This window comes from Catharus ustulatus, chromosome 4, assembly GCF_009819885.2.
Source record: "Catharus ustulatus isolate bCatUst1 chromosome 4, bCatUst1.pri.v2, whole genome shotgun sequence".
Classification (NCBI taxonomy): Eukaryota; Metazoa; Chordata; class Aves; order Passeriformes; family Turdidae; genus Catharus; species Catharus ustulatus.
The window spans coordinates 37898414-37921275 of NC_046224.1; the positions used below are offsets into that span (position 1 = coordinate 37898414).

The 22862-nt window shown below is 39.3% G+C and overlaps 1 protein-coding gene across 5 annotated transcripts in view; it reads left to right on the forward strand.

The window, feature by feature from the left end:
* Positions 1-22862, forward strand: part of PLXNB2 (plexin B2) — a 253194-nt gene that overhangs the window by 134022 nt on the left and 96310 nt on the right. For 4 of the 5 annotated variants that reach the window (XM_033057708.1, XM_033057711.1, XM_033057709.1 and 1 more), the window contains exon 4: positions 4369-4435. In XM_033057708.1, the coding sequence (XP_032913599.1) occupies positions 4434-4435 (2 nt within the window). In that variant the 5' untranslated portion in view covers positions 4369-4433. Of the gene's footprint in view, positions 1-4368; positions 4436-10170; positions 10244-22862 lie in introns of those variants that run through there. The other variant, XM_033057712.2, reaches the window with a different exon arrangement.

The following is a 22862-nucleotide window of genomic DNA, read 5'->3' on the forward strand; positions in this document are numbered from 1 at the left end:
CCTTCCCACTCCAGGGGTGGAGTTGAGAATTGGAGACATAAAAAGGGGAAAATTACAGGTTGAGAAAAGAAACAATTTACTGGAAACAGCAATGAGATACGAAAATGAGCAGTTAGAGCAAAAATATTGATAGCAAAAGTATACAAAAAGAGGGTGATTTACATGGAAATAAATGCTCACCAACCAACCTGAGGTGGTGCAACCCTGAGAAAATCAACAATGGCCAACCTGCCACTGTTTTGTGTGACCCAAAGTCAAACTTTTCTTCCTAGAATAAGCATCCTCATTTTCAACACCCCTCCCCCCCATGTCCCACCCATGCCAGTGATTATGTGGATGGTATAGAATAACAACCTAGACATGTCCACACATCTCCAAGCTCTGTCCCCTCACAGCTACTGCAAAAAAATTACCTCTGTCCCAGATAAAACCAGGACACTGGGTAATTGAAAAATTTGACTGTGCCAGGTTATGTTGAATTCCTGGAAAACTAAGAGTAAACATTGTTCAGCTGTGTAATGCTGGTCTGTCTCCTGTGCTCTGTGCTAGGTAATGCTCACTATGTGGGGATCATTTTGCCTTGCTAGGAGACCACCAGGTCTCTTGCATGGAGGTGGTATGTCATGGTGCCTGGCCTTAGCTCCATTTGCTCTCAAAAGAAAGAGAAAGCCTTCAGAAAAAAAAGTCATTGTCCTCACATTCTGAAAAAGTGCTGTCTAGAGCTAGCCAAGAGAATAGCAGTAAGCCAAGCAGAGGAGAAATGAAGTCGGTAATAAAACTCAGGGGTTCATGTCCTAGAAGTGGAATCTGGTGTCTGTGGTCAAGGAGGTGGAGAGGGCAGAATAGAGATGACCAAGAGTCATGTAAGCTAGAGAATCAAATGTGAGGGAAGATAATGCATTGGCTGGATATTGTGTGATACTGAGCTAATTACAAATGTAAATACACTGCAATGTTTAGAGTATTAGGTTGACATCTGATATTACTCTAAAGTTTTTAATATTAAATTCTATATCCTGTTTCCATATGAGCATGGTCTCAGTGTTGAAATGTCACATTCTCAACATTGAAATGTGAAGATCCATTCTCAAACTTAAGCTCAAAAAGCAGTATGTAGTTTTACATGTGCTCCATCCTATCAAGGACGCTGTGTTTGTTAGCTCAACAGCCGGATAAAAGTTCCATGGGCATGTAAAGGTCTGTATGAAAAGTATCTGCTCCATATGTTACATATAGCTGAAGGCTCAGGGGAATAAAGTTTGTGTCTGGGAACCGGATAGCACAACTTTCGATCCCTGACCCAGTGCTTGCCCTTTTTCACAAACAAACAAAATCCTTCCTCAAAGAAAAGTGGTTTATGATCTGTTTTTAGCTCTAGAAGCAAACATTAAAAAAAAAAAAAAAAAAAAAAAGAACTCAATATGTTCTTACTCGTACTTACAACAGCATCAGCTTTAGGCACTGCAGAACAAGTGTCACACTTTGTTCCTTGCTGCTTTCAGAAGCCATTATCTCCCTGGCAGTTGCAGTGCCAGGGCAGCATGTTACCTACTTGCAAAATGTTGCAGTTGGACACAACCAATCAGACCGAGTTTGTCATCTATTTGAAATGATGGTTTCTGAGACCTTGAGCCTGAATGCTCAAGGTTCGGTTGCCTCATGAGGGAAAGGGCACTTGCAGGATGGGGAGGTTGTTCACGTTTATCCTGTTTCTACTGGGTCATTTACCATACAAGGTGGTCTTCATCCTTCCCCCCTAAAAGTGTATTTCAATTTGAAAGGCAGAAATTGTATAATGTGAAAGATGGGAGCAATTAAGCTGGTTCAGATTGAGACAGGATAAGTGCTAAAAGTAGTCTAATCTCTTGCTGTCCTCTGCGGTATGGAGGGGAGAGGAAGACCTCTCCAAAAAGCAGTTCAGAGAAGACTGATTCCTAACCCACATGGCAGGGCTCTTTCTGTCAAGTGGAGAGAGAAGAAACGGGAAGATTAGCCTTGTTAGACTGAACTTAGTTTATGTGACCATCCTCCTACCCACTTGCTCTGTTGTGCTCATGGTTTCTGTCATCTTTAAAGAATGATTGCTCTGTGCTGTCCAAGTACTTTTTGCTTCAGGTCAGTTTGCAAGTGGCTCCAGCTGTTAGAGGACCTGTGCTAGCAATATGTGTTGAAGTTCCTTTAGTTCAAGCAGTTCATTTTGACTGGCCAGCTGGCCAAATTCATACCATGAAAGACCAGATCCAGTGTAAGATACTGAAAAAGAGCTGTTGTGCTATGAGCAGGAGGTAGAAGGAAGAAACAAAACCAAACAAACCAAAGAAGCTTTGTGGCAGATGGTACCACCTGTGTCCATCCAAAGCGTGTGCCATTTGAGTGGAGAAACCTGGAAAATCTGATGACTCAGTCTGAATACACAGGGAGACAGTGAATGAGATTTCTGGCTTGTGTCCCAAGCCTCTTATGAAAAAGGCTTCCAATTTTATAACGCAGAAAATTGAATACAACTTGGTAGCATCATTCTCTGGCACAGCTGAACTACAGACTGAAATGCCTGGTGTATACATGTGAGAGCTGCCACATAAGTAGTTAGAAGACTTTGCGCCAGGTCCTCGGTTATGGCTGAACCAGTTTTCTCAATAAATACATTTCTGATATTTGTAGCAAAGGATATACCTTTATTAATACCTTTACTATTGGGAGTATAGCTGGCTGGACATAACAGTTAGGGTTGGCAGCATTTGTTTACTTTTTTCAGGCTCAGCCAAATACTAATTTCCATGCACCTCAGTTCTGGCATCTGCAAAGCTAACAGGTGAACCAACTGTGCAAGACGTGCCTAAATTACCGTTTAGCAATGATTGCAAAAATGCTCATAAGGAAAGAGAAAACATGGATATATAAAGCAAACTTCTCAGCAGGATCAAGTCTTGTTTTCTTGCTGACTGCCTCCACCTCCTTCCTTCTTGGCTGTCAACAGGATGATAATGGTTCACATTCTTTTGTTCTTCCTTTTACTTCTGAATTTTGTTTTCCTTTACATATTTAAGTTTCACCAGATCTGTTTTTCCTGTTGTTGGAAAGACATAGAAAGAAATCTGGCTCTTACCTTGGTCCTACAGTCTAATTTTTTTGTCTGTTTGTATCTTGGTTTGGCTGCTTTATTTACACTTCCCTCCTACAACCTTCCTCTGTCCAATCCTACACTCTCCAGTTAGGCTGCATCATGCAGCTGCGATCTAAATATCTCACCCAGCTTTTCTCCCATATGCCTCATCTCACAATTTTGCTGAACATCCATGTTCATCCTGTACCCAGTGAGGGTTGTTCTCTAATACAGCTTTTCCCCATAAAGAGATGCATATACATAGTCTTAAAAAAATCTTCCTGAAGCAACTAGATATAGGGTATGAACACAGGAAATTAAATCCCATGGAATATTAGCAAAATAAGTTTGGTTTAGGACTGGAGCCTCAAGAAACATGAAGGGAAAATAAAAGTCCTGCTGATGTTTGTGTCTTACTTCCCTGAAAGCCAGCGTTACATGAGTCTAAAAGTCATGTTCAGTTGAGATGAGATGGCTTTGGAGAAAAGATGGTGCCTTTTGCCAGGTGTTTGGGCTCTCTTACCTGGGAACTGCCATGTGGTCATCTTTTAGTACATGTGTTGGCTTGTGCTGCAATCTGTTTGATTGTGCATTGCATGCTTTGCTAAAAGCAACTGAGAAATAACTGTGTGTGAGGAGCAGGTCGAGGCATACAACAGTCACTATGTCTATTGCCTGGGATATTTTTTTGAGGACAGTTGTCATTTTCACATTTATGTTGAACAATCTACGTGAACTGTTTTTATCACTTTACAGCATATACAGTGATGTTAAAAAATATCTGATGGTATTTTACCCTTCCCTAAAGGGACAGGCAGTGCTTCTCTTCCATTCTAAAATGTTTGGTCAGGGGAGGTGCCAAGTACTGAGACTGGTCAGAGCATGTTCAAGCTCTGGCTAGAGGAGTACCAAATCATACAATAACCCATCTGTAATGCTAGGCATTCTTTTGGGTAATACATCAGTTTAGCTCTCAGTTCTTCAGTAATTAGTTGTACATCTGTGAGCAACTGTCCATCTGATTTATTATCCAAGCAGCTATTGAAATACACAATATTGCCCCATTTAGTTTCAGGATGGAAAATTATAGTGTGATAAAATTGTGTTTAAAATGTAATAAAACTGACTGTATGTAAACAAATTACAAGTTTATATTACACTATAGATGATTTTAAATCAATATTTTAAAGTTCATAAATTTAATGTGATTGAACATACCTTAATGCATATGAATATATTTTTAATTGTTGCCTTCTTTTATTTAGTAAGAAGATTAAACTGTCCTGGAAAATAACTTGATTGTAGTGAGGAAGACATAGTGGAAAAGTGAATGTAAGTATTTCACACTGTGTGTCAATTATTTATGTTTGCAACCCATTGGCATTGGTGATACTATAAATTGGCAACCACTTTTATTATGGCGAGAATGCAGGATCTGATCATTCTGCATATGTGTGTGTGGGGTATAGAATCTCTATTATGTGGGTCTATAGGCTAATATACCTAAATGCTTTTAATGGGGCCATGTGCTGTTAGTCACTTGCATACTTAAGTACTATTTGCAGGGAAAACAACATGAAGTTGCCACTAAGCACCCTTAAAAAGATAAAAAAACCAATACTCCCATATGAATACTCACATGGATTCTTAAATTCAGTAATGCAGACATATTTTCATTTCCACAGGAATTTAGTCTAACTCGGAATAGTGCAGCCCATATATAGTATTTTTTGTATACTTGCCCAAAGATGTGAGATTATAGTGGAAAAAGATTGCACTCTGGATTGGCAATTCAATTTAGAGTGAAATACAGCAGCTGCAAGTTCCAGGCTAAGTGCATCATTGCTCACTTGAGGTCACTTTTTCAAACCTGGAGTCAATAGTTCTCTAACAATAAGAGCTTTGGTTCATTTTCTAGAACCTCTTGAATCTGTTACCTTGCTGGCGAATACACCATTATTTTTCTTAAAGTAATTGCCTTCCTTATCTGTAATCTCATAATAATATGAATCCCCTGTGTGCCTGCAGATGTGTATTTGTATGTATATATTTGTGTATGAGGCAAAGCTGTGTCTCTGCAAGTCATTCCCCAGCAGACTTTGAGTGGCTCTGATGTGCAGGACAGTGATAGCCATGAACTTCTAACTACCACAGATTCGTTCCAGTGTTTTTTCATATAACATTTTTCCCACGATCTCACCTTCCTTTTCCCAGAGCCTGACTGATGAGCTTGGAAGCAGTCAACTAAGCCTTTCCAAATGCTGAATTAAGTATAGAATTAATGACTTAGATGTTAAAGAGGACAGTGATTATGTCTTAAATGTCTAACAAGCTGGGACAGTTGTAATTCTAGCCTTTCAGGTTTTATAAACTTGTCTTCAATAATTACTGGCTGACCAGTAGTACTGAAAACTGCAGGAACTGCATATAGCATTGCAAAGTGCTGTCTGGTTGTCTAGTGATATAGGACTGCTTAAAAATGAAGATCCTCAGATTTGACAACATTGTACATTAGGTAAAAGATTTACTTATTAGGCTATGCATTGACTCTTTCCATTACTAGTAACTGGCCCAGTTTGAAATGTGTGTAGGCTTATAAAGTATAAAATCAAGTCCTTTAAAACCTTCCAATGTGTATTGAACAAAACAATGCAGTTTGAAGTTACTTACTGAGACCAGTCACTTTAGTTGCTTCAAGATCCTAAAAATACATTTCAAATGACCCTGTTCAGGCCAGTGACACTTCTTGAACTATCCCATGTGTGTGCCAAGTTTGTACATGTAAAAGTTTTTTGTCAGTTGCTTTCACATTTTTCTCACCACTCGATCTTCAACTGTTATTTCTGGGAAACTTGGAAAGGGTTATCTTTAGTTCCCATTTTTTGTGAAATAAACAGAATATTGTGGCTTTCTTCTTTGTAGTTTTTAAGGACCTGTTTAGCAGGAGAGCACCATTTGAGTGCCAGTTGAACTATAAGAGATATCTGCCCAATTAAAATGTAATTTCATGTATGTATGTATGTGGCAACAACTAAAAGACATGAAGCAGAGCTGTATTTCAGGAAGTTGAGGAATATAATATTGGCAATGTGATTATTAACTGATCTGGCAGAGGAATAAACACATCCTGCTGAAGCGATGCTAGTATTTTGTCCTTCATGTAAAAATAAATAATATCTCTAGTATATGTTATTTTTCTGATATTTTGTTTTAGTGCAAATGTAGTCTGAGCTCCTAAATGTAAACCTTTTTGGTCTGACTCTTACAGGTATCTGACATTAAAATTAGAGATTTATCCTTCTAAACATCAATCATTTTCAAAAATTAATTGGCCTCACATTGGCTGGCATTTTTGCAGTAATACCAAATTAATGGTTTTTTGTTGAGAGGAGAAAATACCTTTACATATGCACTTTCAGTTTTGTATCTCAAAAGTGGCTATGGAGATATTCTCATGTACAAAGATAGCAGAGATGAAGGGAGGGATCAGAGGACCTCATGGGAACCAAGAGGAGCAGTGGCTTTACCTGCAGCCACTCACAAACTGGAGGTAGAACCCTGAATCTGTGAAATCCAGCACCTGCTCTTATAATCATCCATTTTGATGTGTAACGCATCTAGAAATATTTATTAAAAGTTCTGGTTTAGTCAAAATTGGAAATAAAATTTGAGGCTTGAGCTTGAATACACTGTAATGGTTTGGCAGAATAACTGGTAGAATTGTGACCCTGATTTACCCATAAAGTCAGAAGGTGGAATAAACTTACTTCTCCTCATTCTCTTCCAAAGAAATTCTGGACTGACCTTTCAAAGAGATAAAAGACAAAGATGGAATGCTGGATAAACCCAGTGAAATGTTGGCTTGGTGTGTCTTCTTACCTCAAAAACAGGTTAAAAAAATGGAGAGACTGAGGGTTTTGTTCCACTCAAAAGTAAGGAAAGTCTAGGAAAAACATAAAATGGACTGGTGGAGATGATGAAAAACCAATTTTGTTGAATTATGCTTGTGATACATCAAAATAATCATGAGGCAGTGACTGCAAGGAGGAGGAAGGGGAGTGTGTACCTGAGGGAATCAGGAGCAGGCACCATCAAATAGAGCACAGGTAAGAGAGTGCACAGGATGAAGGAAAGAACACTCAGCCCTGATTAGATACCGAAATTAGGTTATTGCTGCACATTTTGTAATCTGTGATCCCAGGAACTGGTTCTTAATGTAGCACTGAGTGTTTTTTCACTGTTCTCAGCAGTATTTCTTATGTAAAATGTGTGCACTGGCATCATAAATAGCCTGATTTAAACACCCTTGTGAAGGGTGAGGACCACATTATGTCATGTGCTCTCACTAAGCTGTGCTAACTGGTAGGCAGGTTCTTCCTGGAAGGTCTACAGAGATGCTTTTTAGACTTCTAGGATTATGAAATATTTTCTCAAAAACAGTGTCCATCTCAAAAATTAGTTTCAGAATCCAGCCAGCTATTGTAAAATTTATTATTGTTTATAAGAGCTTGGCTCTTGTGAATGCTATAAATAATTCTTAACAACATTTGGATGACATAAATAAAGCATAGAGGCACACTTGATATTAAGGAGAAAAATAAATATTTAGGAGTTACTAGTTCATTAAGTAATGTCTATGCTGTGCGTGAAATGAGGCAGGTAACAGAGATAATCCCATTATAGAGACTATCATGAAGGAGTCACATAAGGAACTTTAATTCTATACATAATAATCAATCAGACCTAAGTCCCCAGAATCACATCGTTAGATCCATAAGACTTAAGTCACCAAACCAGGCAAAAATTATTCCATATCTTCTACATGCCTTGGGCAGTGGGCAAGAATGTGACTTTGCAAAATATTCCCACAGATTTATGCCACTGTCACACTGAGACCCTAAAGGGCATGCAAGAGCACAACACCTGGGCTGCATCTGTCTTCATGTATGTGATTTCCGGCATCTCTTCCAGTACCTTCGTCCTGTCTTTTTTTCTTTCCCTCCATCTCGGTCTTCCCTGTGTTGCCTGGCTAACTTTAAGGAGAATACTTCAGTTCCAGGAGAGATGACATCTCTGCACTACCAGCATGAGTAGCCTGTGACACCAGGTCAGGCTGTAACCACCAGCAATAACAACCACAGAAAAGCCCTGCATAATGATTTCTCCAGGGTGTGTAGAGCAGCTTATTTGGAGACTTACTCTGTTGTTGTTTTCTCACATGCTATCAAATACAATCTTTTATTTCTCTCTAATGTGAGTTTATATTCACTAGGTCATGCAAAGGCCAAATGTCATGCCTTTGCTGCTATATCTTGGCAATGAGAGTGCCCATGGTGAAAGTCCTGCCCTTATCGAGCACGGGGTCACAAGGGGAAAGCTGGCTCCACAGGCAAGCCTTGACTCTCTGTTTCTCTCTAGCAGAAGCCTACATGGTGACCCATCTAACAGAAGCATTGTACAACTTTGTACATATTTCGTATCACTAGCTGCAAATGAACTGTAATAGAGTTTTACCCATATGTTGGCACCTTTCCCTCTACAGAAAATGAGGCCACACTTTACCAGTAGTTGCAGACTTGAATATTTGAAACACTTTATGTACTTGTCATACTTCACTTTGAGACTTGTCTTTTAAAAAAAAAATATTGCACATTAGTTATAAAATTGTGGTTTATTGGAGGGTATGAGCGACCTTTCTCCCTAATCCAATGACATTTGACCAAGTCTAAAGGTGTGGCTAAAAGACCCACAGGAGAGAAGATTCTTACAGCAAAACACAGCTATTTATTTAAACGTTTTCATTCATCCTCCTTGAAACACAGATCTGCATGTCAGTCTTCCTTTCTCATGTTTCTCTGAAATGATCTCTTGGGGAATATGTAGAAAAACAAACAATAGATTCTTTTCCATTTTAGGAGAGGGATGGAGACAAATTCGACTTCAAAATACTTGGTATTTTAAATGCAAAATGGTCCTTCCTTAATTAATACTTGGCAAAGCATTTTAAAGATCAAAGTGTCAATATTAGCTAATTCTCATGACACACCTGTCAGGTAAGTAAAAATTATATCCATTTATAGCCCAGGAAGTTAATACTGTCTAACATCAGCATTTTCACAGTTGCTACCTAGTTAATTTACTGAAATAAGTAGTCTAATTCTCAAAGGTTCTTCATATTCTTAGTTGTCCTTAATTATTCCTAGTACTCCAGAGTACTCACTCTTTTGAAACTGAATGCAAGTATTTTGGTGCAGAAATATGGGTATGTGCGGCAAGTGAACCTGAGGCATCCACACTTAAAAGACTTTTTCCAAACTTAAGCAGCCCTAAAAAGCCTAGAGCTGGAACCTACATGTTGTCAATTCCCAGGATGGGTTCAGGCCCCTGCACTGCCCGACTCTCATTCCTTAAGGCATAGTTGTTTCTCAGTGGAACTGAAAAAAGTATGAGATATAGGTAGTCTTTGGAGAATCAATCTTCAAAGATTTTTTTTTTTCATATGGGTATAGAAGGAGCTTTTAGAGGGAGAGGGTTCTTGAAGTGGAAAGAAAAATGGTGTGTGATAGAAATTAATTGTTCTACCTCCTGCTGTTGCGTCCATTAGAGATGCAGGTTATCTTGTTATTTCTGTCATGGCCCTCTCTCCTTTTGTTACAGCATCAGCAGAGTGGTATAATTGGGCTGGAGGACAAATTTTTTGCTGCTCTATTGAGCAATGACTGAAGGGGAGAGGAGATTTTGAACAAGTGCTGTCTCCCCTTCATCATGCAGTGCAACTTGTTTCCAAATGGTGTTTTAGTTGGAGTGGTGGTGATTGTCAAGTGCCTTGCTTTGTCTGTGCAAACAGTTTTTATAACCTGTTTGCTCCATTTGGTGTGGCAATGCCCAGCCTTGAATACAACACAAAACTTAAGGATGGCGTCACTCCATCCCAGTCTGTTCTCCCTCTTGCAGGAGCAGGTGCGAATGCACAAAACCCAGCCAAAGGCCATCCATGAGTTGGCACTTAAAGGCTAGGCTACAAAAAGGGGTCTCAAGGGATTGAACAGCCTGGAGCAGGCGTGCATGGCTGAATTAGGAGTTGGAATTGTTCGGCTTTCGAATTCAGACAACTTGTTTGCTGTCTTGGCCCTGCTCGAAGTGAGTAAATGCTACTGCTAATAACAAAGCCCAGTAGAGGAGGAGTGAAGGATTAAAAACACTAAATGATGACTCACCCTCCCCTCCCCCCTTCCCCAGTTTCAGTCCCCACTAAACCACTTTACCTCACCAAAGCCCTGGTGGCATTTTGCTTATAAATAATCATGCGTTTGAAATGTTAAAATGTGTAGGCAGGGATTAAAAGGATATGTGATGCTACAGCATTAAAATGGTGCAAACCTCTGCAAGGGAATTGTGAAGGAAAATTATTTTTGGCAAGGGCTGCTGAATCCTGAGGAGATCAAGAGAAGACAAAAAGCAGTTTACCCAAGTCTAGCAAAGCCAAGTAGAAAAGCTGGGTGCAGTAAAATAGGGCTTCACATCAGTTCTTTGTCATATTAAAGAAGAGATTCTTTGAAAAATTTCTGTCAAAGGTACCAACCTAAACTGTTGTCCTTTTCTTACTGTTATCACCCACACTGTAACAGGTTTCTTCCTTATCCTAGTGTGCAATCTGAATGGGAGGTAACGTAACTCTCAAATCAATGTGTCAGCCCATGGAATTTTACAGAATACAAAGGCTGAGTTGCCCATTTGAGTTATTATTCTATACTCTCAAAGAAGTGAGAATATTGGCATCAAGTTTCTTGTTGTGTCTGGCAACAAAAATTGAGAATTGTTCCTGCTTAGGAAAGGAAATGCATTACAGACTTAGAGGGAACTGTTGCAAATCAGTTTTCATCATTGACTTTAGCATTGATTTTGCAGCTTGAGTATAATTTTTTAGTGCTATTCTCAGATGCAACATTGGCTTTGACTCCATAAACCTTTGATTCCTGGATATAGTAAGCCCTTTCATGGGACTGCTGAATTTGAGTAGGTGAGATCAGCTTCCTCACCTCGCTTCTTAATTTCAGGTGAGTGAACAATACCACTGTGAACAATACCAGTGTGAACAGGCACAGATAAGGGCAGTCTGCAGATAAGGAAGTCCTGCTGCTCTTCTCGCTGATGATCTTGCTGCTGTCTTCTTGTCTGTACAGGGAAATACTCTGAATGCTATGCCTGTAGGAGCTGTGCAATTACTAATAAACAAACAGTTTTTAGGAGGCCCCATTCATTTAATTTCTAATTAATTTTTGAGAAGCACTTCAGCCTACAGGACTCAGGGAGCAGAGCTTTGAGGAGAACTCCTTGGGGGAGGCAGGATAGTGCCACTCCTTCACCTCAGTTGCCTTCTGCCTTGCCTGCTGGAGCAGCAGCCCCTGCTGCTCCCAGCTCCCTACACAGGGCTTTTCACTCTTCCACCTGGCTTATAGACCAGAGCTTCTTCATGCTGTTAATCCCCCTGGGTTTGTTGCCAGGGCAGCCTAGCTGCAGTTGTGTTACAGATCTCTTCTCAGGATGGGACTTCTGCTCCATTCCTGCAGTGCATCCTCTCGCTTTGTCATAGTAATGATGTTTGAGCAGTTGTAAGGTAAACTGGTCTGTCACTTTGCTAAATGAAAGTTATTTGGTTAATGCACTGTTTTGTATAGAATACACCATCTCCACTGCTCTTAACCTTTGCTGTTACTTTGGTGCTAGCAAACATGAAAAAATGCCTCGTGCATTCATGATGTTACTTTTTTAATGCTAGATTTTTAATTTATATTAAATCTATTTATAAGCCTAGCTTGTGTTCTTGTTTCATTTTTCTTTCTCCTTTTAAGCATTTAGACATATTACTTGAAGCTTCATAATAATCTTTAATTAATGTTATGTTTAATATTATATTTAATTAAGGGATTTAACAAGGATAAAAGTAACAATTAAATACTGAGACAACTTGTTTGCTTAATATTTTTTGGGCTAAATTCAAGGCAAGCCTCAACCATATTTGATTCAATTTATGTAGTGCAAAAGACATTGTATTTAAAAATAACCATTCCTTTAGACAGCTAGGCAATATTCAGGTGTACTGTTACTGCAGCTCTCAATTTGATCAAACTGACATGACAATGTAATGAAATAATCTCAAGATGTAAAAATATCTACATTTAGGTAGGAAATTTCTCATTGTCAGTCAGTAGGCCAATGTAAACAGAAGTCTTGTTTATCTCTGCTGGTTTTCCTTAAAATTGCATGACTTTAATTTGTTACTAGTTAACTCAATCGTATCAAATTACAGTTCCTGGGAACTTACCACTTTGTGAAACATTGCAACTCTTGTTTATACAGACAGTTTCCTTAAAAATGGATGTGGAAATTTCCAGAAAATGAATGGACCTGCCATGGTTTTTAAGAAGCTTCTTTCTCTTTCTTTCCTTCTTTCTTTCTTTCTGCATCAGTTTACACCCAAAAATCATAGGCCACTGGCCATTTGTCTCTTCAGGGTACTCAGAGGAGAAAAAAGGGTCACAGTACCATTTCCATTTTAATGAGCAGAAACACAGAGTACAGCTGATGTCAGGGGTGGTGAGCAGATTCCTCAATCCTCCTGCACTTCTTACAGCCAACATCTTTGGAAAACATGAGCTATATTATTCTTTACTGAAGACTCTGGGAAAGTTTGGTCCCAGTTCTGCAGTGACATTGGTTACCAGTGCATCAGAAATACTCAGAAACTGAGTGACTGTAGAAGGCTCTTCTTGGCTGCAAAGCCAAGAGATCCTGTTCTAAGGCTGGGATGGTTCTAGGAAAGAAATGTGGTCAATTGAGCTGATTCATTGCATTGCAAAGCTTTTCATACCCTTGCATGAATCAGGCCATCCATCCATATGTGAATTCTCTAGCTGATTGCCTTGAAAGATATATTAGATTGTTTATAGTGGTCCAACCTGCAGGATATAGATTTTATCTGGGGTGTAAATATTTGTGGTGCTACCCTGACTTTGCTTTGCAGGATGTGTATGCTTCCTGCTGAGCTGCCCCACATGGGAATGTTCTACCTGTTTGCATGATTACAGATTTTGCCTAAAGGAGCATTATGCAAAGAAGTTATCTCTCCTGAGGGACGTATATGTGAGCAAAACTTTTACAGCTCTGGGACAAGCTATGCTGAGAGAAATTGTTCTTTGAAAATAGGTCTTTGAAGTATATATAGGGCCAGAAGGAAAAGAACAACTAAATTATGTAGATGGGGAACAGAAACAAAGTAAAAAAAACTATATAAAGGAAAATGCTCCAAATATATCTATTTTGCACAACTTGAGCAAAATTGAATGTGCTAACATTATTGTAAATAAATGAGGTACACTGAAAATAGTAATCTTATACAAACGCAGGTGTTTATTTCTCATGAAAGAAGAATGAACAGAGATGACATTTTCTCCCAAGGTGACACAGAGAGATTTTTTCTTCAGTTGCAGTAAACCTACTGAAGGTTTCTACTTAAATTGTGTCAAGATGTGTTTATACACACACCCACTTTCGTAGGCACCAGTCCACCCTGGTACTTTCATCAGTGCTGTGATTAAGGCTGTTACCAAAACTCAAGCTTAAGCAGGAGCTGAAAACCAAACTGGCCAGAAATTGAAAAATGGGTTGTTCCTGCTAGAACAGCTCCACAAGTGTCTTTTCATCACCTTTTGCATGCCACTACCAGGCCAAAGCAGAGATTTACCTTTCAGAGTAAGGAATTACTGTGCTTAGAGGTGACATAGATTCCCTAGTGATGAACTAGGTATCAACACTGCTGCTCAGATGTTAGGCAAAGTATAATATTCATCCAAGATTTTTCTTTGAAATGAATGGCAGAACAAGCTGTGGAGAGAGGGACAAGCAGCTTACTTTCATATTCACTGGATAAACTGAAACTGAACTTGTGGGAGAGTAGGTTTCCCAAGTGAGATGTTTGGCATCTTCTGTATGCATCTGTTAAGCAGCTGACAGGAGCCTGTCTTGTGACTCCAATTGCTTACTAGCAGGGGAGAGGAAAGGCAAGTGTGGGGGGAAGAAGGGCACATTCAGTGTTTTGCAATGTATGATTTTGGAGCAAGAATCTCCACAGTGATGCTTCTTGTCTTGCTCTGCCAACTCCTTTACAGAAATTGAACTGCATTTATCATCTTTGGCATTAATCTAATACACCTAATGTTCTTGGGCAAGGTAAATATTTGACATCTCCTGTATGCTTAATTTGTCCCATGCTTTAAAGATTTGCAGTATCCTTGTAAAATATTGTCATACAAATAGTGGGTGGTAGAGTGCATGCTGTTACAGTAAGTAAAGTGAGCATTTTAAGTAAATTCCCTAAGTGTATGCACATTACAGCATACAACTCCATTTTCTGGAGTGGTTGTAATTCCATTCACCAGCCCTGGAAAAGGCACAAGCATCTAAGAGATGGAAATTAGTACAAATTGATCTCATAAGAACAAATTTTATTTAAATTCATGTCTGTCAGTGAGTGATCTTGATGATTTTGTTCACAACAAGTTTGCTTTCATTATGGGGTAAAATACACAGTATAATATCTAAATAAAGAATATGTTAATCTATTAAATGTTGGTTCCACAAGTAATCTGAGATTTTCTAGCTTTTGCTTTAATTTGAAGTCTGCTTGTCAGTCTTCATCTTTATTCATGGTAAATAAAACCTCTTCCCTGAAGGGATCAAGGTAAAAGCCATAGTATTATATCTACTGCAATCATGATTTTGTAAGGATCTTGTTAAAGTTCAAGTTCTTTCCCTGCAATTGAGCAGAAATACCAATGTATGCCAGAAATAAATGCTTCATCCGCTGTTAAAAAGGATCAAGAAAGCTTAAAATACAGGGAAGCTGCTCAAGGCAAGTATCAGCACCCTTTGGAAGAAGAGATAAAGATAAAATTATAAATACCAAAGATTGTGGCTGGGTCTTTCCCTCAGCCCTTCTTCCAGTCAACAGTTGTTGGACCTGTAGTTATTTAAAAACCCATGCTATAGCCTGGGAAAGCAAGAGAATTCACTCAATGACTGGACAGCAAAGAAAAATTAGGGACCCGAGGGCTAAAAGGGAGGAGAGAAATGTATATTGAATAAACATTTGTGCATCATACAAATGGATATTTGGGTAGTTTGCACTGCACTACCGTTTCTGTGTCCATTATCAATGGGATTGCGAGAACCTGACTATGCTGAAGAAACCAAATCTCCATGAACATCCTGTCCCCAGGTCACCTTCCACAGTGATGAACATCAGGCATTGGTACAAAGGCAACAGGTCAAGTGCTGCCCATGGTCATAAGCAACAGACTGCACACCAGATTTTGTGAGAGGGGATGGAGCAAAGCTCTGAAGTGATTCGTGTTGTGTCAACCTAGAAAGGTTTTGTGGGAAGTAAAGCAGATTGGACTGGAAAAACTCTACACTTGTTCAGAAGGATGCAGCTTTTCCTAATGTGATTATTAAGTATTCTGTAATCTAATAGATGACGATGTGAAGAGGACAAACAAAGTCCATTGTAACAGGACTAAGAAACTCACATAAGAACAAAAAGAAAATCATTTTGGGGAAAGAAACTGCCATACACAAGTGGCTGAGCATGAAACTATATGGGATTAACTAATCTCCAAGCTCATATAGGCACAAAAAGATCTGGTGAAATCTGATAACAAGTCCTGACTGAAACATGCTGCCTTAATGGCAAAGCATTGATTGATTCTCATTTAGTATTCTTTCTGGACTGTGAAGTATCTGACATGGCCCAGATTTTTAATTTTGGTGTCTCTTCTTGATGGTTTATTTTTATGTGTATGACCCCTATAACATAGGACTTTTGTAAGGTAGGAGTGAAAGGCCATCCAACAGGTTTGTCAGCTATATATTGACATCATACGTTACTTGACATGAGTGTTGCTTTTGTGTTTGCACAAATGTAGTTTCCTTTTGTTGAAAGTGCAGTAAGAGAGTAGAACTGCCATAAGGACTGACAGATGATGTAAAGTAATTGGCAAAAAAATAAATTACTCCAATACTTAAGAATTGTTGTATTAACTCTTTTCACATAATAGGGAAATATAATGTTCTGAAAAGCAAATGTTGCATTCTGGTTATATAGTGATCTGTTGCTGGTCTACAGTGCTACATTATTGAAGTAATCTGTCTCTTTTTATCTGATTAATTATCCCTTTCCTCTGTCCTGACTGTAAAAATCTGGATTTTTGAAGTACCAAGGCTGAGGATTTACCCAGTGCCAAACAGAGACAGGGTTAGAAATTCTTAGACTTATTCCATGTTTATTGGTTTAGAATTGGGACTATGAAAACTGCACTTATTTCCTGAAGACCACTTAGTTCTAAGAATAACTTTTTTCTGAAATCTTCCCTGTGAAAGGATGTTCATGTGCTAATTACACATAATATCCCTGTTGCTTTTGCTTGGGTGTCATTTCTTTGTCCTGCTTTGGTTCCCTCTGAATTTTGAGCTGAGCTCTCAGGGGATAAGCGTACTGGAGATCACCATGGCAACACTCTGAAAAATGCACACTGCAGGCGCCAGGATTTGCTGCTGTATCCCTGTGAGAGCTCTGATGATCTGTGGACTTGCAGACTTACTCAGGAGTGAGAGGGAAGGAGTCAGTGTCTGAGAGCTGCTTGTACAGTGCCTATTAAAAATGTTTCCTATGTAAATTGGGGAACTCTGGATATTGTTTGCTGATGTACAGCACTAACATCCGGCATTTTCAGAGCCTGCTGCCGAGATTTCCCTTAGCAGACAGCAAAACCTTTTTTTATTCCACTTAATTCTAATATTAGGCTCTTAGGTCTTAGCTCTCCACATTTTCAATCAGGACTAATGTGGGAGCCATTGCAAAGGCAAAGTTGTCATCTTGCTAAAAGATGGTTGTTTTGATAAACATGTCATAAAGATTATAATGCAGAGTTTGAAAGAGGAGAGAGCTCATATCCCTGCTGTTTTCAAATCCTTTTTCAGGAAAAAAACAAACATTCCAGGAAGAATTATTTTATAGATGAGTGTTTCATGGCAGTGGTTAGGACAGAATGGCTTTTCTCCAGCAGTAGGAAATAACTGGATAAAAGTGTATTGCCTTCCAAGGCAAGAATTAGAGGCTATAGGTTGTATTCTGGCACTGTAAGTGTGACATCGGACTTATGTTTTGTATTAGTAAAGTAAGAAGTATGCCAAATCCCAGTACCTGGAGGTTTTCTTTGATGGGTTTACTTTTTTTTGAGTACTTTATCAGCCCAGCTGCCATAAGACCAGAACACCAGAAGGATGTGGCCTTGTAATGCTCAGACCAGTGACTAATTCAGGTGTGATCAGCAGCCTTGAATAAGATGCCTACACTTCAAGTTATTGCATGAGGAGCACTGAGCCCATGAGACCAAAAATGCATGAGCAAGCAGGATGCAGAGCAGGATACCCAAAATGGTTGGCAAGAAATGTTTCTTTCTAGGGGTTTTCTAGTCCCATTTGTGGATGCACAGAGGTCAGTACCCATGTTAAACTGAGGGGTGCTCATATACCCACTCTGAAAATGGGCTACACATATAATTCAGTGCCCTACAAGTCAGGTTTCCCTCAATCTGTTCCTATAGATGTAGAAGTGTTTCTTTTACAGCTCTGAGTCAAAGAGCTGCACTTCAGGCTAAGGCATCTGATAGCAAAGCATCAGAGGTGGGTGCAGATGCTTTTAACAGCCTGAATTGAAATTTCCCAATTCCTAAAACAAACGTTCCCACTCCAGAGCTACAGTGCAAGCAGCACAGCACTATCCACATGCTCCTGTGCTCCACTCCCACCAGCCAAGGGCATGTGTTTCTCTTTGAATGTAGGTGGCCTTGGCATCTAAGTGCAGAGATCCCCACTGCTGTGTTCAAGTGCTTGAAATCTGGATTATGTTTCTACTGGAGATAAGTATAATAATGTTTAGTCTGTGCTCCCCAGACAGGCTTGAGCTTGAGAAAAAGAGCAAAGCCACTGAGTGCTGAAAGGTGAAAGTAGATCATCTTCTGTGAAATCCAGATTTTTGGGGAATTAGGAGGAAAACAAAAGAGAAAAGAAATGGTGTACGTAGTCAGAAGCTGTGAGAATGGCACTCTGTTAATGACAAATGCACCTTAGGAGTGCTACTTTAATTTTTTGTTATTATAGGCCTAGGAATGGCTTTTTGTAATATGTAACTGTTAACGTTAAATTGGCCAATTTCTTTCTAAGGGAAATTAATTAAATAAACTCAGAAATATTAAGTAATATTTTAAATGATGCCGTATATTTTAATTCATTTATAGTGAGTAGAGCTTCAGCAGATCAAGAGCTGTTGAAACATTCCTGTAAATGCTGAGTCCAGAAGCCTTTAAGACTGACTAAAGAGAAAGCTGAAGGATTATTTTAATTTCCTGTTTGTCTGTTTAAATGCAATATTTAAAAAAAAACAGGACTGAAAAGCATATTTGTGCATTTGTGCAATCACATTCCCAAGATTTCATCAAGATAAGACTTTTTCAAACTTAATGTTGAAAAAAAGTATTTATTGGGGATGATGTGGTTCTAAGCAACCACTGAACACCAAATGCAGTTGACAGGGATGCTATAAGTAAAAAAATCTTGTACCTGAGCTCTATCTTTAACTGTAAATCTAAGAGGAAAATGTGGAGGTTATGTGGGTCACCACTCTGCCAGAATATTTAATGTAAACAGGATAAAACAACTGGGAGCTCTTGGAGTCTCAGTGTGAACAAAATTTTAAGAAATGCTGACTTCCTACTACAACTTCTTGCATCAGCATTAATTGAGCCCAGTGTACTTATCTTCCTCTGCCATTCTCACTAAAATTAGATCGCTTACATTTTTGTGCAAGCTAATGGCACGGTTATTTACTGCTTACCTCAACTAGGCAGAAAAAAAAAAGCTAGTAGAAAACCAGCAGGCTATTTTCATGTCTAAAACACAATTCTTAGAATAATGATGAGACTATGGATACTTTAAAGTTTCTCATAGATGAGAAAGTGAGATATTTAGCTCAGAGAAGCTTCTGATTCTTTCTTGTGCTGATATGTATAGCTCTCTCGTCCTGTGCAATACTTGATTCTGTCAGCTCCTGAGGGCAGAAAAAGAAGGTCAAAAAGGTCTTCAGAACCTTTCCCAGAAAAGCATGTTTTGGTGCTAACCAAGATTAATACCCAGTATTGCCTGTTGTGAGTCTGTTTGTTCCTAAAAATGTAAATATATTATCCTTGAGGTTCTTGCACTAACTCATTATTTGAAGTGTCTTGACTTTGATGTGGAAAAGCAATTTCTGCCATGCACAAAAAGGTTATTGGAAAAAATACATTTTACTGCTCATATTGTATAGGAATTCTTCAATTCAGCCCTATTTCACGATCTCAGCCCTGTTGTTTCTAACGATGCTTTTACCCAGAAAATCCAGGCCTTGAAGAGAATGATGCAGTAGGCAACACTATTAATCAGTATAGGAAATATGAAACAGCAGGGAATTCATTTCCAGCTGTGCTAACAAGTAAAAAAAATAAGAAAAAATGAAAGCTGGTGGTTTTTAAAATTTCTTTCTCCTTAGATTGGTCTTATACATCGGACTTTTATGGTGCCACATTTCGTACTTATCAATAATTGTTTCCTAATTCTGCTCCATTTCTGCAGTAGTATAAAATGTTAAGCCCCATGCAGGCAGTCAATTTTCAAGATCCCATGTGGACAACAGAAGCCAGTGTGCTGTTAGTAATCTGCTAAAAGGATAATTTTCTTCTTGTATCAATGTTTAATTGCATGGAATCTCAAATCTTAATGGTGCCAGCATTAACATTGAGGTGTGCCAATGGACGGGGAAGGGCAATTCCTTCAAACAGGAAGCTAGCTTCTCCTTAATTACTCCAGATCATTGCTGAGTGGGGGAAAAAACTTTACCAGAGTCATTTCAGGAACAGAACTGGATACTTTCTCGTGGTAGCTGTTCATTAATACTGGAGTGTTATTAAATGGCATGTAAATGGAGTGTGTGTTTGGGGAAGCCTTGTGCTGAGGGGTGTTTCAAAAGGGACAAGGGATGTGGCATTTGCTAGTCAGTCATGAGCAAGCTGGGTTTGCCTACATACTAACCTTGGTCTGTGTCTGTCTGTGTTCTGGATCCCACTTGGGTCCTTGGGTCTTATCACAAGATAAAGTAGTGGTTTCCTGAAGGTGCATAGCCCAGGGACACAGTGAAGGCCAGCACCCTTCAGCACAGAGCTGAAGCCGGGGCTGCAACAGCTTTCAACTTTTCTTTGCCATTTTCTTTCCACAGCACTGGGTACAAAAATGAAAAATCTTACATATTTGAACTCAGGTGTACAAGGAGGAAGGTCATTAGAGGGGAACAGAGAGTTAAGTGAGTTGGAGTTCTGGTGGAGGCAACTGAAAGACTGAAAGTATAGGGTCAGTGAGGGGTTTTTTGAATGGCCAGGGGTGGGAAAGACAGGTGGACCTGTGCTCTGGGTCAGGGAGGTTATTGGAAACAAGGAAACAGCATTCAAAATGCAGCTTACCTGGAGTTCTGTGTCCAGCTCTGGGGTCTCCAGTACAGAAAGATGTGGACCAGGTCCAGAGGAGGGCCACAGAAATGTTCAGAGGACTGGAACACCTCTGCTGGAAAGACAGGCTGATAAAGTCAGGACTGTTCAGCCTGAAGGAGAGAAGGCTTCAGGGCCACCTTATGGCAGCGTTCCAGTTTATAAAGGAGAATCATAAGAAAGATGGAGAAAGACATTTTATCACAGCCTGTAGTGGCAGGACAAGGGAAAACAGTTTTAAATTGAAAGAAGGTAGGTTTACATTGGATATATGAAAAAGACATCTTTCTCTGTGTAGTGAGACTGAAACAGGTTGCCCAGAGGAACTGTGGATCCTCCATCCCAGGAAGTGTTCTGGACCATGTTGAATGAGGCTTTGAGCAGTATGGTCTATTGGATAATATCTCTTCCCATGGCAGGACAGATTGACTAGGTGATTTTGAAGCTCCCTTCCAACTCAGACCTTTCAATGGTTTCATAAAGCTGGCATCTTGTCCAAAATTAAAAGCATTAGAAGAGATTTTTAGTACTGGTTTAGTATGAAAGTTTCAATGCTATTAGGCAGACTTAAAAAGGCTTTTGAAGAATGACTTACCAGAGCAGGCTAAACTAATACTCAGACCTTTACAGACATGCCAGGAACAAAAAGCTCAGTGTAGGGCCAACTGGTAGCTGGGATTTGAAAGGGTGCTCAGATAGGATGAGGGCCTTACAAACATTTCATTCATTCTTGCTGCATCCTGTTCTCTGTGGAAGAGGTCAGGGTTTTTTCACAGTGAAGTCCTTTGGGTGGCTGGATAGGGAAGCACTGGCACAGGCTTGCTTGAAAACCTCAGTGGGAAATGACCATGTGATAGATCTCGTGTTTATACAGAAAAAAAGGTTAGTTAAAATACACAAAAAGAAATGTGTGTAAGTATCCAAAATTGCACAGAATAGCCAAGACCTTTTTCTTCCCTCTGCTGTTTATTGGGTTATCAAGGCTTTGCCATGCAGGAATATAATTTTGCTAGTAATGGTCATGCACCAATTAAGAAGTGATTTATTTCTATGTTACCATGCTATTATTCACCATCCTCTTTCCTCTTACTCCATCTTCCATTAAAAAACTAGAAACCCTGACAAATAACTTAGGAATAGTGAAAAACAGCTGAAATCCTTCCATAAGAAGGGGTATTTGACAGTTCTCCAGTATGAAAAAGAAGTAGTGAAAGTAGCAGAGTCCTGATTCTTTATTTACCTATTTGTTGTTCAAATAAATAGGATATATCCAGCTAGGATGTAGACAGTTAGGGATAGAAAGGAGCAGGTTAGAAAGCTATTTATTTCCAGGCATGTTTCTGAATGCAGCAGTCTTGCACAAGACCTCAGAAATGTCACCTGCTGTGGTATGAAGGGAGCACCATATATTTGGTTGTTTCATAGCTGGATGTAGTACAGTCCAAAACTCTTCTTGAAATCTTCCAGTCATTAAATTTGCTAAACGACCTAAAGCTTTTTTTTAAGAAATGGTACTCCAGCTTCAGTTAGCTGGCCAGCATCCAACACTAATAATTGCCTTCTGCCTATCTAAATTACTCTGTTTATTTAATTGGACAAGGTCGTGTGTCAAAAGACGTGGTGGATAGGGTTGGTGATGCTGGGACAATAGGTATTATGTCACCCAACTCATTCAGCACAGATCATAGTGATTTTGTGCAAATAACTGTGAAGCTTGCAAAGGACTTCATAAATCAAATAGCAGTTCCAGTATGTTGAAATAAAGCATTATTAATAAAAGTGCTGATCCCTGTCAGGCTCCCTAGATCACTGTGGGAATATTGTATGAGTGTTGTTACAGGACTCCACAATGTATAAGAGTCCTGACTCATACTGGAAATTAAGTTTCTCCACATGCATCTGCAACAGGTTACTGGCCATCCCATATGGATACAGTGATGGAGTGGGTAAAGGACCATTTATTCGTCTAGACAAAGCTGGTTGGCTCTTTCAAGAAGAGGTTTTTACCTCTCATGCTTCTTCTTAGAGACCTTAATAAAATTGTTACATTTGTGTTGTGAGTAAGATACCCATGCATTTCCTCAAGCCCTGTGAACTGTGCTTGCTGTGCAAAAGAGACCAGGGCTGCA